We start from the raw sequence: 18,057 nt of genomic DNA on the forward strand, positions 1-18,057 counted from the left end.
CTAGACAGCTATTTTTAGAGTGCTAGCATAAGGCCCACTAGTCCAAGTCTCTAGCCCTGGGCTGAGGCGGTGGGGGGAGGGGGAGGGGGAGAGGAGAGACGGATGGTTGCTTTGATGTAGAGTCCATGGGTACTATATGCTCCAGCAGGAAGTCTCTCAGCTGAGAGTCCATCCTTGGAGTGGAGGACACAGAAGCTGCCCCTGTCCCAACAGCAGCATAATTGAGAGTCCAATTTAATTGTGTCCTAATTAGGAACAAAAACAGCCATACAGATTAAAATTTGTTCCCGAACACTTGTGGCTCACACATGAGCTCTTCATGGCTCCCCAAGGGAACCACTGTACAGAGTTTGGGAACCACTGTATTATGTTAAGAAAAATATCTACTTCTATTGATAATTGTTAGATATATTTTTTTTGCTAACAGGACAGTGTAAATGCAATCAACTTAGGATGTTAGGCAAAAATTAAATTTCACACGCATTTCTTTTCCATACTCATTCACATCATTTGCTTCTGCAGTTTCTTGAAGATGGTAACAAAAATCTGCACCCAGGACAGAACGAAGGTCTTGTTCGTATTGCAAACAAATACATAGTTCAGAAACAGCTGTCATCTCTAATGTAATATACTGGGTGCTGGTCTTACTGTTCTAGATTTTAACCATTCTGACTTTGTGTCTGCTTCTTTATTCTTCTAGCATCAAAGGATAATGCATCTAGCCATAACTGGTTCAAATATTATACCTATTCTTTTTGGTCAGTTAGGCCAGATAACATCTGTTGGTTATCCACAAGGCCAAGAGCAGGCACAGATGGGATTGCTCTCGTTAGCATTTTCCTCAGGCTTTTGCCCAGTTCCTTCCTGTATTTTATGTTCCAGCAGCCTCACATTTCTGCCTTTTCCTGTACATACTGCTAACACCTGTTGCATAATTTGGATTCCCATTCTGTATTGCCTAAGGAGTGTCTAGTGTATTGTACTGGACTAGACATGCACATAAAAAGAAACAGGCATCACAGAACAGGAAGCAAAGAAATATAATAGAAGGTGTGGCAGGGCAAAGGTACCTTGGATTCCTATCAGATCTATGCACAGATGGGATCCTAACACTCTTCATCAGCAACAAGTATAACCTCCCATTCACTGGCTAAGATATTCAGCTCTGCACATGTGAAAGTTTACTATGCACTGTTTATCCTGCACACACACAGGATCACCATCTATACAAAATTAAATGCCCAGTGATATGTTGTTTCTTCCATAAGTGAAAACCCAAAAGAAAATATGCAAGACAAAATTTGTGGGAACAAAATACACATCAGGGAAAAAAAGCAGTACAAAATCATGAATGCCTACACTCACAAACTGCTAAAATACATAATCCTACAGCAAACAGACATGTAGGGAGAGAGACACATGGTGGGTGGGTGAGTGTGAGAGACACACACACTTGAGCATTGCTAATTCTGTCTGACAGGCCCTACGTTGCCAGAGATTGTCTTTTACTTCAAGTATTAGTGGGCTGTGCTTTCAAGACCAAGAGCTTGGTTCTATTCTTCTCTTCCCTCTGAAGTTCCAAGTGACTCTGGTGTGCAGCAAAGCAGCAATCACACAAATCTAGCTGGCCATGGTTTTGTTACAATACAGTGACTCTTGTACTACATAGTCATCTGAATTTTGAAACAGGATATGATTTTTTTTTTGCAGTTATATTTTCCAAGACCAATTCACTTTCACCCACTCATTTCCTCTTAACAACAACAAAAGAAATCTCTACTAGGAAATCTCAGATTCATCCCCAGTGTAATTCCACTGACTTCAATGGGATTTCAACAAGGGATAAATGTATTTCTTCATCCCTTATGTCTAACTGGGACATCCCAGTGGCTTCCCATTGTCTTGCTAGATCTGTTCAGAGGGTTATACTCGAGCTAAGCTCTCACAAGCCAGTTCTGTCTCCAGATGTCTTGATGCTGCTGTGTTAGTGTGTGTTTTTTGCCACTCCAACCATTTGTTCCTCCACCCTCTCTCATGGCACAAACAACATGACTAGACATGCAAGTTCAGGTCAGTTAGTCTTTTCCACAAATATCCTCTCTTACCTCCTTCACCAAACAATTTGGAAGGGTTGCCAAATTTTGCATATTCAAGATCTTTGAGGAGTCCCAGTTTTGGTGCACTGGGACATCATAATGTCACTGCACAGCACATAACCTGGGTCTATTTCCACAGGTTAAAAGTATTCAGCATTTTCAAAAGTGCCTCATTAAAAGGCTAATCTATTGTTGAAAGGTTTTTGGTTTTATTTGATTTTATTTATTTGCAGAGCTGGTCACATTTTTTTCAAAGTTTAAAAAAATAAATCAGGGGGGAAATAAAAAATATCTTCCTTTTTGAATAGTTCTATAAAACTTTTTTTTTTTTATATGAAACACCTGGAAAAACACAGGAACAGTTATATGCAAGGAAAAAATACAGAATGTAATTTTACCTTTGCTTCTACATGCTCATCTTCCTTACCGAGTTCCTCATTCTGTTTTTCCTCTACATTAGTATTAGTTTCTACAGTTTCATTTTCAGATGGGAACAGTGTTTCCCTGCCTGGAGTCCTGCAGCAGTCAAAAGTTTGTCCTGTGCAGATCATTGTAGCTTGCAGGGATTCTGTAGTTGTGCTTTCTTGTTCCCCATTTACTAAGTTACTGTTGACTGCAATATCTGAAGCTGGAGTGGATGTATTGGTGCTATGTTCCAGTAATTTATTGTCATTGCATTCCATCTGGCTTTGTGCTACTACTCCATTGGCCGTGTGCTTCTGTACAACCTGAGTTTGATCTGTATTATTTCCCTGCTTTTGTAGTGGGTGTTGGGAGATGAGTTTTGGCTGAGGTGATGCTGACCCATATCTTCCTTGAGATTTAGCAACCGTTACAACAGAGGATTCTTTCTTCAAATCACTATGACTTGAGGAACTAAAATGTTAAAAAAAGAAAAAGAAAAAAAAAGTTAAGGGAATCATTAGAAAAATATTTTATTTTAGGACGGCATTTATATTGCACAACTTTAAATTTCTTCAAAGGTATTTTTTATTTGCTAATATTAGAAATGTTTAATTATGCAGAACATGTCTAATATAGGCCTTCCATGATGTAATGCCATATTTAATTCAACAAGTCACAAGGGCAACAGTACACATCCTTCTAGAAATTAAAATAGTGTCCATTATCTGCCTGTTAATAAACAACTTATGACACTCTTCACTAGTAGAACTCAAAAGAACATTACAAAGGTGGCCAGTGTTGTTATCCCCATTGTATAGACAGGGAAACGGAGGCACACAAGTGAAGTGACTTGTTCATGGTCACTCAGCAGGCCAGCAGCAGAACTGGAAATAGAATACAGATCTCCTAAATCCCAGTCCAATGCTCTGTCCATGGCTACACTTAAGTGTGCAAGAAACATTCTTTTAATTTTTCCCTATTCCTTTCTTTATCAGAATATAGTAAAAGCTTTATATTCTTAATCTAGCTCTATATGCTTATCGCAGGTCAGTCAACCTATTTAGTGCCACCCTTTCAGATCCTTGTCACTATCAAGAGGAAAGCTTTCTTTCTCTTCAGGCCTCATCAGTTCAAGTCAGTTCCAAATATGCATCCATCCCTGGCATGTACCCCAAATTTTATCTTTCTGCGGTATTCTTTCATGGTTCCAACTCTGGGTTACTGTTAACATTAAAGATACTCTATAAAATAAAGTTATATTGCACTATTGTAAAATCACTGGGATGAAAAGGAATACTTGCATGTTGATGTTTTACTTGAAATTCATATTTACCAAAAATAAAAAATTTTAAGAACTGTGGTGACAAAACTATTTTGTATAAAGTGATAAATAATGCAGTTTTCCTACTGCACTGTTTGTAATATGTGAAGACCATTAATTCCATTGCAAGCTTAATTTAGAAAGGTTAGAAACATCAGGTTTACTACCAAATAACTCTTCCTTAAAATAACGATTACAACCATATTCTGGACTCTACAGGTTTATTGGTGGTTTGATGAATGCACTTCATTTGGATTTTGGTTTTCTGTGTTTGTTTTTTTTGCAGCATGTAAACAAATTAAAATTGCTTTGCAATTTGTTTTGTGAAAATTATACCCTTTAAAAAACTCAGTGAAATGCATATTATGCTACATTCATTTATAAAAATAGTTAACTTTCTATAGATTCATTTTGGTTTTCTTATGCCAAATTTTTTTTATATATTACATTGCTGCATATAGTTAAGAATCATTCTAGATCTTCCCCATTTCTATTAGCTTTTGTGCTGTGCAAGCTAACAAAAACCTATTACTGTAATTCACAATCACAATTTACTACTGCACAGTTTGGGTATATGAAAACAAAAGATTAGCAGAGGCTATCAGTCTTCCTGCTTTAAAGCAGCAGGACACTGCCAACTGAGGATATGAAAAAAATTCTCTTTTCACAACCCGCAATAACAACACAGAACTGGGTAGGTGTATTATGGAGGCTTCTTCTCAAAGGAGGATTAGCCTTGCTCTAGAAATCAGGTACAGGCTAGTGTGTAAAATTAAACACTAGATAGTTCGATCAATTATCTCTTCATGTAAGGTAATTCCCATGTTTATAAGTAAAAGTGAACAAACATTGTAAATAGGGAATAATAGGGCTTTAGCATAATATTTATAGTCCCTTTTGGTCATAAAATAGTACAGACTTCTCAAAACCTTTCAGACATCCCCAAAAGATGGAACCAACTGACCACCTTCTGAGGAGGACAGATATCAAAGCATGCTACCTGTGCAATTCCCAGTCAGGAGACCCTGATATTAGAGGGTAGTTAGAAAGTTCCTTGCCTTTTTTTCCAGCATCAAGGAGATGCATGAGATCATCTCAGATCTCTCTCAAGAAGATAAAACCTTGGAAAAAAGCTGGAAGGGGTGGAGTCCTATGGCTATGTTCGGATTTCTTTTATTTCCCTCCTTAACCAAAAATGAAGCAGTTCAGTTTGAAGGATGGGTGAAAATTCATCATGTGGCATAACGAGAGTCAGTTAACCCATCCTGTATCATGCAGCTCCATCATGACATTTCCTCTCTTTTGTTAAACAGGCCTCATAGTAGGTCACTGCCAGACTGGATAACTATTAAAGCAGATGGAAGAGTAAGAGTAGCTTTCCTAAGGATACCAGACTGTTAAAAGAATTCTGAGACTGATACTTCAGGAGAATTATAAAATGGAAAACAAAAAGGAAATTGAGGGCGGGCCCTAAACTGAAAGAATTCTTGTAAATCCTCCAACACTATATTTCCCCTTTCCCTATTCACAGCTGTCACAGCAGTGTAGCAGTGAGATGAGATCTCGGGTTGGTTAGAGGCTCCTTTTCCTTTCACAGATCAAGCTCATCATCCCTGTGATAGTCTTGGTCTTCTAGTAAAAGTCTCCTCTTCCAGTACTGGACTACTCCTATCTTAGGATACATTCCACCGCCTGGAGGCCAAATTCTGCCCTCTGATGCATGTGTGCACATTGGCCCTAAATTAGTGGACTGGCAAGGCATAATAAATCATACATTCATGTACAAAATGTTCCTTCAGAATGCTGATGTCCTTGAGATATTGGAAGGCCAATGCTATATATACCCACTACAGAACTCTCGCTGCTCCTAGAATTGGCCCAGTCTGAGGTTTTACAGCTTTCTGAAAGATCATCGTATAATATTTAGGACCATTTATCCAATTGTTTAAACAAAGAGCTACCTGGGGTTTGTTTTTATTTGATATGTCTCCTTTTAAGATGAAGATAACACCAGAAATTATGTTCACTTAAAATGTATTCCCTCTTCGGATGGTAGTTATTCCAGTTTTTTTCTTTTAAATTTATGTTCGCACACATCATATCTTGAGTGAGGAATTGACCTTTCATGTGTATAGAGAACTATGGAAACCTCTTGGGACATGGATATAAAAAGTTTGTTATAGTACACCACTACCTCGATATAACGCCACCTGATATAACAGGAACTTAGATATAAAGCGGGAAAGCAGTGCTCGGGGGGGGGAGCGGAGGGGGACTGCGCACTCCGGTGGATCAAAGCAAGTTCAATATAACATGGTTTCACCTCTAATGAGGTAAGATTTTTTGGCTCCCAAGGACAGCGTTATATCAAAGTAGAGGTGTATTATAAATATGTTTCTTCTCACTGCCTAAAAAAGTGTGTTTTTTGAGCATTTAGTCCCTTCATGTATATTTTGATTGACAAAATATGATGTGAACAGTAAATGTCATCACAGCGGATATTTTTCAGTGTTCTAAATATCTGCCTGCACGTTTGTAAAATGAACAGCAGCAGCAATGTTCTAATTCACTACAACCAGAAAGTGAAACGGACCATAAACAGATAAGTGAAGGTGACCCATTTAGTTTTCCTATTTATGCGGAATGATGTCAGAAAGGGTAAGCCTGCATGAAAAGTCAAAAGGAAAATTAAGATTTCAAATGATTCCACTAATAACATGATGATTATTATTAAACACAAAAGGAATTAAGGTTACCTGAACAATTTCATTTTAAATGTTTATTCCAAACTATGAACATTTTTCAGGATGTTTTAATCATGCAAATTATTTACTTCACTTCAGATTGTGCTTGAGAAACTAACCTTGAAAAAAGTGTGTATTCCAAGGCCTAAAAAAAGTTAAGTTTCTATTATTAATTATTAATATTCTAAATCAACATTTACAAGTATTAGGCAGACCACCACAAGTTAGATTTGTTTAAACACATTTTTCCTTTTAGTGAAATACTGCAATTAGACAATATATTGTAAAGCAAGAAGCCCTGTGTTGCAGCTAATCCTGGGGAGATATCAGATAGTTATCATAGGCATTACTCTGTTCCCATTTAAATCAGTAGCAAGACTGTCATTGACTTCAGTGAGAGCAATACTGGAGTTTATACTTTCACAACGTATGCCATTCATTTACACCATACATTATAGTTCATTAATCTACACACAGTGTTGTTAAAAGAATTAGGACACGTCCTTTACCCCTTACTTTTAAAAGAAAGCAAGTGACGTACCCGCCTCCTTCAAAACGACTGATGAGATCTGACACCTTGCTGGGTTTTTCCTTTGACACACAAGAAGCAGAGGTAGGTGTGACTTCCTCCATTCTTGGTTGTGCAGTAGCTAAAGCTTTCCGTGTAGGGGTTTGGTGTGTGATGGATAAAAATGAATTCTGCAAGTGCACTGGCTTTGGAGGCACTGTAAGAAAAAAATGGAAAAAAAAACCCACACCACAGACATTAGCTGTTACTTTGCATTGCTAAAATGAAGACAGATAGACCGACTGACAGAAACAGATACCAGGAGCATCAAGAAAAGTTCCTTGAGTTCACCTAAATGTAATTATTCTCTTACCAATTCATACCTGAGTTCAACGTTTACTGTATGCAGTCAGACATCTAGTTAGTTATTGGATAGAAGCCAGTCAATGTGCTACTTTAACAGTCTAATCAAGTTGCTTTATAGAATCTACTGCAGTCAAATGGAGCAGTTTTGATCCTCATAACCAGCAGTTTTACCCAAAATAAGAACTAGTATAATTCCAAGATCTAGCTGTGATGAAGGGCACAGGAATTATTCCAGTCACTCTTCCCCAGCACAGGCTAAAAAAGGCGCCAAACAAAACTTTGGTGCTCACTCTCTCTCACACCCACACACCCACCAACTGATATCAGAAGGGCTTTGCTTCAGGAAAGCTTCGGTTTTGGTTGTCCAGTACCAAGAGACATTGCCCTGAGCACTAAGGCTAAAGTCTATGAGCTCTTATATTGGCGTGAACAGGTGCAGCTCCATTTACTTCACTGGACCTGTGCCCTTTTGCAGAGGCTGACAATATGGTCCTATATATAAACTAATCTAGATTTATACAAACTTTTATAAATACCCACCCTTTGAAATACACAATATAAAGCAAAATAGAAATAACGACTTGGATATGAATAAAAATCCAGCAAGTCCCTCCCTTTGATCACCCCCTTTCCATAACACCCAAAAGGGATAAGCTTTGCAGCACATCCAGAAAGTTGGGGGGGGGGGGAGAGAAATCAGGCATTGGCAGACCCAGATGGGTAAGTAAGCTCCCAAGTCATGGGTTCCTAGAGGAAAATGCCCCGCTACCACCTCCCTTGTTTATAGCAATGGAACTACAGGTCACTAACCAACAGCAGCAGTATGGTAGGGCATAGACAAGAACAGTAAGAACAGATAGCTTGCTAGTTATAAAGCAACTGTTGTACAGTTTCTTAATCTAAAATGAGCCAACATGGATCCTTTTGCTTTCTAGAATTTGCCTCAAATCCTGGGGCTTTTCAGTCTCCACCCCAGCATCACCAGCTCTACAATGAAGTTTAGCCTCCTTCCTCCCACCAAAATAGTTAGTGATATTTGCTTACTGTGTCCAGAACGCTTTCATTCCCTTCCCCTCATCCCTTATCCCTACAATAGCCAAGTGTTTCTGGAATTGTTAGTAATCAACACTGGTTTTACACAGCCGTAGCCAAGAGGCAGCAGGCCAGGCTGCATGAGAAGCACTGCCCTTCAGAGTCACAGCTGCTGGCAGCTTTCAAACTAATCTTATCCCTATCAGAAACCACCACCCCCCACATCTGAGAGGCAGAGCTTCCACTGTGGCCTGACACTGCTTCCTGCGATCATTTCAGAGCAGCAAACCGGCTTCTGAAAGGCAAGGAAAGGGGCGGGGGAGGAGAAATCACATGTAACAGCCCCCCAAAAATTAATTGTGGGTAGAGGGAACAACATGAGAAGTGGAAAAGGAAAAAGTTCACACACACACACACACACTTTCACTTTCTTTAACAAACAAATAAGTTACTGATTGGAAGTCAAAAGAGCGGCCACTTTGTTACTTCCTGAATCACACTTCCACTAAAGACCATCAGCTTTTGAAAGCCTGCATCCAGCCAATAAACCAAGACTCCCACCAAGCAGGGCCGCCCGGGGGGGGGGGGGCAAGAGGGGCAATTTGCCCCAGGCCCCGAGCCCCACAGGGGCCCCCACGAGAGTTTTTCGGGGCCCCTGGAGCGGGGTCCCTCACTCGCTCCGGGGGGCCCGGAAAACTCTTGCGGGGCCGGGCGCAGGAGCTTCCTCACTCCCGGTCTTCGCCGGCGGGGGGTCCGCTCCGGGGCGGAAGGACCCCCCGCTGGCGAATTACCGCCGAAGACGGAGCGGGACCCGCCGCCGAAGTTCAGCTCGGTCCTCAGCGGTAATTCGGCGGCGGGGGGCCCTTCCATTCCAGGACCCGCCGCCAAAGTGCCCCGAAGACCCGCGGCGGGTGCCCCCCGCCGCCGAAGACCGGGCTGCACTTCGGCGGCGGGTCCCGCTTCGGTGGTAATTTGGCGGCGGGGGGGTCCCCGCCGTGGGTCTTCGGGGCACTTCGGCGGCGGGTCCCGGAACGGAAGGGCCCCCTGCCGCCGAAGACCCCGGGCCCCCAGAATCCTCTGGGCGGCCCTGCCACCAAGAGGGGATAGTAGATGGCACGAGTACAGGGTATGTGTCACCCATGACTAAGAAGAGTAAACATCCTAGAAGCTACTGATATATAGTACTGTACATGGTTAAAAGCCACACAATTCCCTAGCAGCACTGACACGCCTTTCCCTGTGATTCTACTGATTTTGCATATATTTTACTTGAATATCAGACCTTCACATTGTAATTATTCACAGAGTTAAACAGGGAGAGGGACTCCATTCTTAGGAAAGATTGAAGAGTTAGGTCATAAATAACTATAGTTTGACTGAAGGACAAACAGCGTGCACACTATTTAAATGATGCCATCAAGGAGAGGGCAATCATTTAAGGCAGTTTACGAGACATAGGTGCGCAACCAGGTGTCCCCTCCTCCCCCCTTATCAATAAAGCCTACTTCTAGATCCTGAAACAGTTCCTCATGGAAAGCAGTTTAAGCCCTATCATCCAAGATTTAAAGACCGTGTTGAAGAAAATAGTTATACTCCGGAGGGCATTCTGCACCCAATATTTTAAAATTCTGCAAAATTTATTTGTCAAATAAACATGGAGGCTCCAGCATGGCATTGGGGAGCACAGGCCACTGGCTGCACAGAGGTGGGAGATCACTGCGCAGCTTCCCCAGCGACACTGACTCAAAGGTGAGGCTGCACCCAACCCTGACACAATCCAAGGACTGGACCTGCCCCAGAAACACCTCAGGGCCCTGCTCTTCTATGACAGCTGCACCACTTGTGGGCAGGCAGGCTCAGCAAGGCATGACCCAAGTGTGAAGGGGCTTAGTGTGGGGGGATCCAGGTGTGGCTGAGAGGATTCTATGTGGGGCAATCTGAGTGTGGGCAGGTCAGTGGGGGATCTGGATGCACAGCGGCTTGTTGGGGGGTTCTAGGTGCAATGGTAATGGAACTCAGCGGGGGAGGTCTGGGTGTGTGGGGGTCCAGATGCTGGAGTAGTGGGTCTCAGTGGGGTGGGGATCCATGTTCAGCTGGTTCGGGGTCAGTAGGGTGGGGATCTGGGTGTGGGTGGCTTGTCGGGTGGTCCCAGTGCAGGGGAAGTGGGGCTCAGTGCAGGGATTCGGGGGGTGGGAGGGTCTGGATATGAGGAGGTCTGGATGCATGGGAGTTGGCCAGATGGAGGAGCAGCTCCCTATACAGTGATCCCCCCTGCAGCTGAAGAGTGATGGGTGCAGGAAGCTGGGAAGGTGGGGGGGAGTTTGCAGAGCTTCCTATAGCCAGGGGGAGAAATCTGGGGGTGGGTCTGATACAGCTCCGGATGCCGTGCAGGGGAAGAGGAAGTTCTGTCCTCCCCAGCCCAGCCAGGACTAGCAGCTGAGCCTAGCACAGAGTAGGAGCCACCAGCCAGGTCTTCCCCAGTCCTATCCCCTGCTCCCCAGTGATTTCTCTCTCTGCCAGCTGTCCTAGGCATATGAAACACACTGCTTGGGAGGGTTGCATGACTGATCTTGTGGCTTCCCTTTGCTTCCCGGCAGAAAAATGAGTTTCTGAAGCGGAACCAAAAGACATCTGGGGGAATTCTGCGCTACTGCGCATGCGCAGAATTTATATCCTCACAGGAGTAATAGTTGCATATATACCATACTGTCAGGAACAACCATGCCCTGGCAGAAAGATGGACTTGATCTAGCAGAGCTTTTCCATCTCTACCTTGCATTAGTGTATGAGAGGAAATAGTGAATTCTGCTACCAATAGAGAACTTCACTACCAAGGAGTAGCTTTAGTGACAGCTTCAGTACAAACAGGAGTGTACATGTTACTTTGAATAGATTAAATAGCCAAAACCCTTTCCCAAAGAGTTTATAACTTCAATCATATGAACATCAAATGATGATAAATGAAACAACAATAGTATGAAAGAACAATGGAGAAGGATGAGGGTCACAGTAAGAAATGAGACTTTTCTTAGGTATGTAACTGTCCTTGGCTCTTAACATTTATATGTATTAATACATATCTATGGTCCAGGATATAGACTAGACTAAGAATGGTGGAGCGGATATCAGCACTGGAAGGGTAACTCAACATGCCATATTTTAAAATGATTGCTTTATAATCATTGAACAAGTGAAACAATTTTCTCATCAGCATTTTGTACAATGAGATGCTTTCCAGAGAAATTAAAAATGTTTGTTCCATCTGCCTGCTTGCTGCTGTAAAGCACTGTTTCCTCTTTACTGTTCTCCCTTCTCTCATGCAGTTCTCAGAAGGACTGGCAGATCTAGGCCAGTGAGCATCAGATAATTGTCAGAGAGCTGAATAGCTAGATAGCTAGCTGAACTCAAAAAAAAAAAAAAAAAAGTAATGAGATAGCTAAAAAAAATCATCAGACAGACTGACTGGGAAGAAGCAGGACACAACTGAGTATCGGCATTCCAATTTCCCTGGGGGAAGAGATGGAAGGACGAGAGGAGTTTGGGTGGATTTAAGACCAGAATTAAAATGATGTATAGCAACATTTCCTGTGATGCATTTCGCAGAGTAATTGTAATGTGCCTTGTACAATTGCAGAAAATCAGTTTGTTAAGTAATTAATACTGAAGTGAGAATTCATAAAAATTGCTGGTGTTGATGGAGTTTATGTTGAACAAATACAAGTGGTGCATGTCTGGAGCAGAAATCCACCCCCCACCATTGGACCCTACATCCATTTTGAGGCAAAATCAGTTTCTAAATCCTTCCTAAACAGACCATGGCCAGAGGTGGTCAAGACATCCTTCTAGCTGGTAGAAATAATATCAAGACAAAATCCTGGTTCCACTAGAACTGACAAGCACTGGGACCATCCTAACTGTGACAATCACAATATGTTAGAACATCTGGTCAACCTGAAGATATTAAAATTTGTAGGTGGCAGGACACACAGGGAATGAAACCAGACAGCCACACTAGTCCCATTAAAGCGAGTTTATTTTCATCTTCTCTCCTTAATAAATACTGCCTTTCTATGAATTTTTCCTGTAACCGAGCAATGTCATTACTGCATGGAAGTCGGTGAATCAGAATGGGACATGACCTCATGAGGATCACTGTTTGAAAGCCACTGATAACAAGGAAATAAAACTGGTAGTTTAAAAACCTTACAATAAGGTGAACCTTTCAGTAGGGATTGTGGAAAACAAATTAATCCTATTAATTCCTCATTCTATGTACCTTCTGTAGCTATTTAGTTTAATCACAGATTATTTCTTCTGTGTACACACAGGAGATCTTGAAGAACAAAGAGGAAGAGACTGGACCACGGTAATACACCACTGGATAATTTAAAGCTCTTTTCAACAATAAAAATTTCCCAGCTTCTATGCTGTGCAACTATGAGCACATCTGGGGATGCATGCTGCATATCCAGCCCAAAGAAAACCTATCACGGTGCCCAAGTAGCCACTTCCATACACTACTGACCAAAACTAGTTAATCAGGATTTAATATGTAGTATACGGCTGTACAATCAATTGTGTGTGAACAGACAGTGAATAGGGAAAGTAGGTGCAAAAGCTGCAATGAACACAGAATATCATCTCCACAAGGCATGAGAGGAATTTTTCCCTTTCACTGGAGGCCTCTTGACTTGCCTGGCCTTTTCCCCTGGCTGTTACTCTAGGAAGTTTGTGGGTTTGGTTTTTATAAATAAAACTTTAAATTTCTCCCTGGCTCACTGATATTAGCCAGAAGATTTGTGGCATCTTGATTCAGTGAGAATACAGAAGTTCCAGCACTTAGGAGTGTCATCTACATTACAGTTCCCCTGGCTGACTTGCATCAGTAATCATCACGGAGCATGCTCCATCACCTTCCAGTAAATTGTCAAACGAATTTGGACAGACAGCTGCCACAGAATCTCTGCAGGAAAAAGCAATGCAGAATAATACTCTGGATCCAGCAAAGAGAGGAAAATTACACCAGTCTATTCTATTCTACATAGGTTCTTATATCATGCTAATCAGCTTAGTATATGAGCACCTTTCAGCAGTGCAGTAAGCAACGTGACTGATATCTGTCATGTTTCACTTCTCTCATCTGCTATCCAGGGGGAGAAGAGAGAGTGCAGTGAAATGTTTTATTTTGGTAGAGGTTTTCTTTTTTTGTTACTATATATTACAAAAATGTGTTGCTACGTGTTAATGTTAGAGAGAACAAGGTCAAAGAAATCCATCTTGGCCTTGGAACAGAAGGCAGCAAGGTTTGTGATGGTCCTTAGTGTGACAGACTGACAATATCCTGGACAAGCCTTACTGATTAAATGGAACCTTACTGAATTAAGTTTAATACCCCTGGGGTCCATTGTATTAAAAATGTAAATGTTTGTTTATGTACTATTGAACACTGCATGGAACTTGCAGGAAAATGGGGTTAATGCGCTCTCTGGGAGATAAGAGGAACTTCAAAGGACTTTTGGAACAAAACATGTAAAGTGGATCTTGTTGGAAATAGCGAGGGGGTGAGGAGAATGTAAATGATCCACTTAAATCTATCCTTTTTAAACTCTGCCCTGGACCTCCGTGACTTCCGCATCTGCAGCGGCTGGTGTGGCTGACCCCAGGGCCCCCCAAGCAGCTGGGGCAGCCCTGGGGCCAGCCACATCAGTTGTTGCTTTGGTGGCCCCAGGCAACTGGCCCTGGGCACAGCAGTGGCACCACAGGTCACCTCCCAGCCTGGAGTGGTGGTGGTGGGGCCCTGGGCCACCTCCACCCCAGGAGCAGCAGCATCTACTGGAGCACCGCCGCCACCCCCACCCATCCCCCAAGCAGGTAAGATTTAGTTAGGGGTATTTTTAGTAAAAGTCACGGACAGGCCACTCGCCGCGACTTTTCGGTTATTGCCCGGGACCCGTCCATGACTAACTAAAAAATCCGTGACAAAATCGTAGCCTTAGCTGTGATGAACCTAAAATCATAAGGAAACCCCTTGTGTAGGGTTTTGAAGGACTGCTCCAGCCAGAGCCCATGCAAGGGCTGGGGTGAACTCTGGTAAGCTTATTAGCATGTGTGTAGGTCCTTTTATTGTTGTTAATGTGTTCTCTGTAGTGCTTCAGTTTAAGAATAAAACAGGCTTGCACAGGAACAATTGTCTGGTAACTCATAACTGTGGGCAGTCACACTTATTAGTCTCTGAAGAGAAGGCAAAAGAAGCTTGCTTAGGCAGCCTAGCTTGTGCTGGGAATAACAGTGAAGGCAGGGAACTTGGGAATCGCATAACAGTGTGAAAGCAAGTTACCTAGAAGGGAAAAGTACAGAGAAAAAAGTATCAGTCTTTTCAGGAAAGAGACAGTGGAAAATGAATTTTTGAACAGCTGAAGAAAAACTGGTTGGTTGAGCTATGCAGAGAAAGGCAGCTGAGAACTGAGGACCAGACAAAACTGCAGCTAGTACATTTGCTGTATTCTAACGAGCAGCAGCAGAACAGTCCAGGTTTGCAGAGAACCTCCAGTCTGCTGGCAAAGGATCCAGCAGATGGGAGAATCTTGGAGCCAACTCCCTGGAAAGAAACAGGGCAAAGACGGACAGATGCAGCAACTGTGTTCGGTCCAGACCAGTACATCACTGCAACAGGAGTTGTGGAGAGCCCAATAGCCAGAGCAGGAAAAGCTGCAGCTGGAGAGAGACAAAGTGCATCTGGGAACTTAGCAGCTTGAAGATCAGGAACAAAGGAGAGCAGATCGGGAGCAGCAGCATCAGTGGAGAGAGAAGAGAAAGAAGAGCCAGAGTCAGCACGAGAAGGAAAGGGACAAGAAGGGGCACTATCAGCTCAAGATGGAGAGACTGTGCCAGATAGACCAGGAAAGACATCATCAGTTTGAGGTACAGAGACTGCCAAGTAGAAGAATAGTCCATAGGTAAAGCCAGTCCCCAGGTACCTGTCCCAATGGGAGGCCTAGACTCCCAATTACTTCCTGGCTTTAGGGAGGGGGATGACATGGATGTGTTCCTAGACGTTTCTGAAATGGGGTATGAATTGAATAAGATGAAGGAAGGAAGACATGATAAGGAACCTGGGTCCACTACTGCCTTGGACAAAGGTCTTGGACATTTTTACCCTTATGGGTAGCCTATCAAGATTATGATAATTGTAACCAAGCTTTGCTGCAAAAGTTTAAACTGACACTGAAACATTTAGGAAAAGGTTACGGGGAGTTCAGGAAAAAATGGGCCATGATCTATGATGAGGTTTTAATTCAAATGAGGGGTTATGTAAAGAAATGGGGAACTGGTCAGGGAGCTAAAACAATCAGTGAGGCCTAGAAATTAATGGGTATAGAATGAGCCTATAAACTCTGCCATGCCAACCTGAAATCATGTTAACAGACAGTAATCCTAGAGATGTTACGATGGCTGGAAAACTGACAGGTCAGGATATGGATAGTCATCCTGGTTTGGAGAGAAAACTAACAAGGATGAAATGGCATCAGAAGACAGGGATCAAACCCAAGAGGAGACCCACACCCAGCAGGGAGGGAAACCATCTCCCAGAAGCCTTGGGATGGGCGGGGATACGTGGTGTACCATATGCGGCCAGCAGGGTCACTTTGTCCAAGAATCCCTGCGACATCTACTAAGTCCCTTGGGGTTCTGAAAGGCCAGCTATACCCCAGCCACAGAGTGAACTGCGTGACTGAGTCATTCCAGAGTCTTGGATGGGCTGCCGAGAGAGCATTGCCTCCTGCAAAGATGAGTTTTGGCTTTACTGGGGAACGTTCTGTTTTGCCAGAGGAGTGCCATGGTATTCACCCTGGAGCTTTAGGAGACCTTTTAGATCCCCTGGGTCCAAGTCATTCAGCATCTTGAAGATAAGGACAGAGACCTGGAACTTTATTTGAAGTTCTACGGGAAACCAGTGTATAGAATGGAGGACAGCTTTGACAGGGCTCAGTGTAGCCTGCATAGCTGAGGAGATGTGCTGAAGCATTTGGCACTAGCTGGAGTTTCCTAAGCACTGAAGTCTTCATGCTGCAGTATTGTAGTCCAGCTGAGAGCTAATTTCTCAAAGCAATTAATAAATCAAAACCCAGCAACATTAAAGACTGAATTGTGATCTACAAACTGCTGAGCTTATTTGTTGTTGAAAGGAGTCCTTAGGAAACAAGAACTATCCTTTTACCTTTGATATCTTAGACAAACTAACTTGTGTTCAGCTTAAAATGCCAGGAAATAATATAACAAAAATTGAGGGGAAATAATTTTATATTGGACTCTGTTCAGCAATTTATTCACTTGCTCTGGCTGCATCAGGACTGGTATGTAATGAGTGATTATTTCCAAAGATTTAAGTTATTTTTCAGACAGACACCAAGTACTTACACTGAACAAAGACAGGTTCAAGGTCCAAGGTTAGTTTCAAATCCAAATCTTGGGTAATATGTAGGACTGTGAACATTCTACACTTTATTTCCAAAACAGCACTGATGAATTAAACACACACACTTGGCTTTATCTTTACTTCTGGTTATTTCTATCTCCTAAACTTTGGTAGGTTAGATTAATCACTAAGTGACATTCGTCTATCAACAGCAAAGAAACTGGCATTGCAATGCAGGTCTGAGATCTTATTTCCTTTCATCACAGATAGATATTCAAGGTTGGCAAGACTAAAGCAGTCGCCCCAAAAAGTATTGGAGAGGGAAAAAAAAAAGTGTACGGTACCTGTAAACTAAAGCTACAATTCTGTTAAAAATACAGCTTCTCAACGGAAAAAGAACAGGAGTACTTGTGGCACCTTAGAGACTAACACATTTATTTGAGCATACGCTTTCGTGGGCAACAGCCCACTTCATCGGATGCATGCAGTGGAAAATACAGTAGGAAGATGTATATATACACACACAGAGAACATGAAACAATGGGTGTTACCCTACACATTCTAATGAGAGTTATCAGTTAAGGTGAGCTATTACCAGCAGGAGAGAAAAAAAACTTTTTGTAGTGGTAATCAAAATGGTCCATTTGCAGCAGTTGACAAGAAGGTGTGAGGAGCAGTGTGTGTGTGTGTGTGGGCGGGGCAATAAACATGGGAAATAGTTTTACTTTGTATAATGACCCATCCACTCTCAGTCTTTATTCAAGCCTAATTTGATGGTCTCCATTTTGCAAATTAATTCCAATTCAGCAGTCTCTCGGAGTCTGTTTTTGAAGTTTTTTTTGTTGTAATATTGTGACTTTTAGGTCTCTAATCTAGTGACCAGGGAGACTGAAGTGTTCTCCAACTGGTTTTTGAATGTTATAATTCCTGATGTCTGATTTGTGTCCATTTATTCTTTTGCATAGAGACTGTCCGGTCTGGCCAATGTACGTGGCAGAGGGACATTGCTGGCACATGATGGCCATGGGATTCCTTGAGGAATTCCACCATGATTTCAATAATTTCCACCCCACCATCAACCTCATCCTGGACCAGTCCACACAAGAGATCCACTTCCTGGACACTACAGTGCTAATAAGCGATGATCACAACCACCACCTTATACCGGA

The 18,057-nt window shown here is 42.4% G+C and overlaps 1 protein-coding gene across 3 annotated transcripts in view; it reads right to left on the minus strand.

The window, feature by feature from the left end:
* FGD4 (FYVE, RhoGEF and PH domain containing 4) overlaps window positions 1-18,057 on the minus strand; it is a 205,445-nt gene that overhangs the window by 49,170 nt on the left and 138,218 nt on the right. For all 3 annotated transcript variants that reach the window (XM_044990282.1, XM_044990291.1, XM_044990301.1), the window contains 2 exons: window positions 7,108-7,291; window positions 2,495-2,972 (listed from right to left, as the gene is read on the minus strand). In XM_044990282.1, the coding sequence (XP_044846217.1) occupies window positions 2,495-2,972; window positions 7,108-7,291 (662 nt within the window). The remainder of the gene's footprint in view (window positions 1-2,494; window positions 2,973-7,107; window positions 7,292-18,057) is intronic.

This window comes from Mauremys mutica, chromosome 1 (genome assembly GCF_020497125.1).
Source record: "Mauremys mutica isolate MM-2020 ecotype Southern chromosome 1, ASM2049712v1, whole genome shotgun sequence".
Taxonomy (NCBI): domain Eukaryota; kingdom Metazoa; phylum Chordata; order Testudines; family Geoemydidae; genus Mauremys; species Mauremys mutica.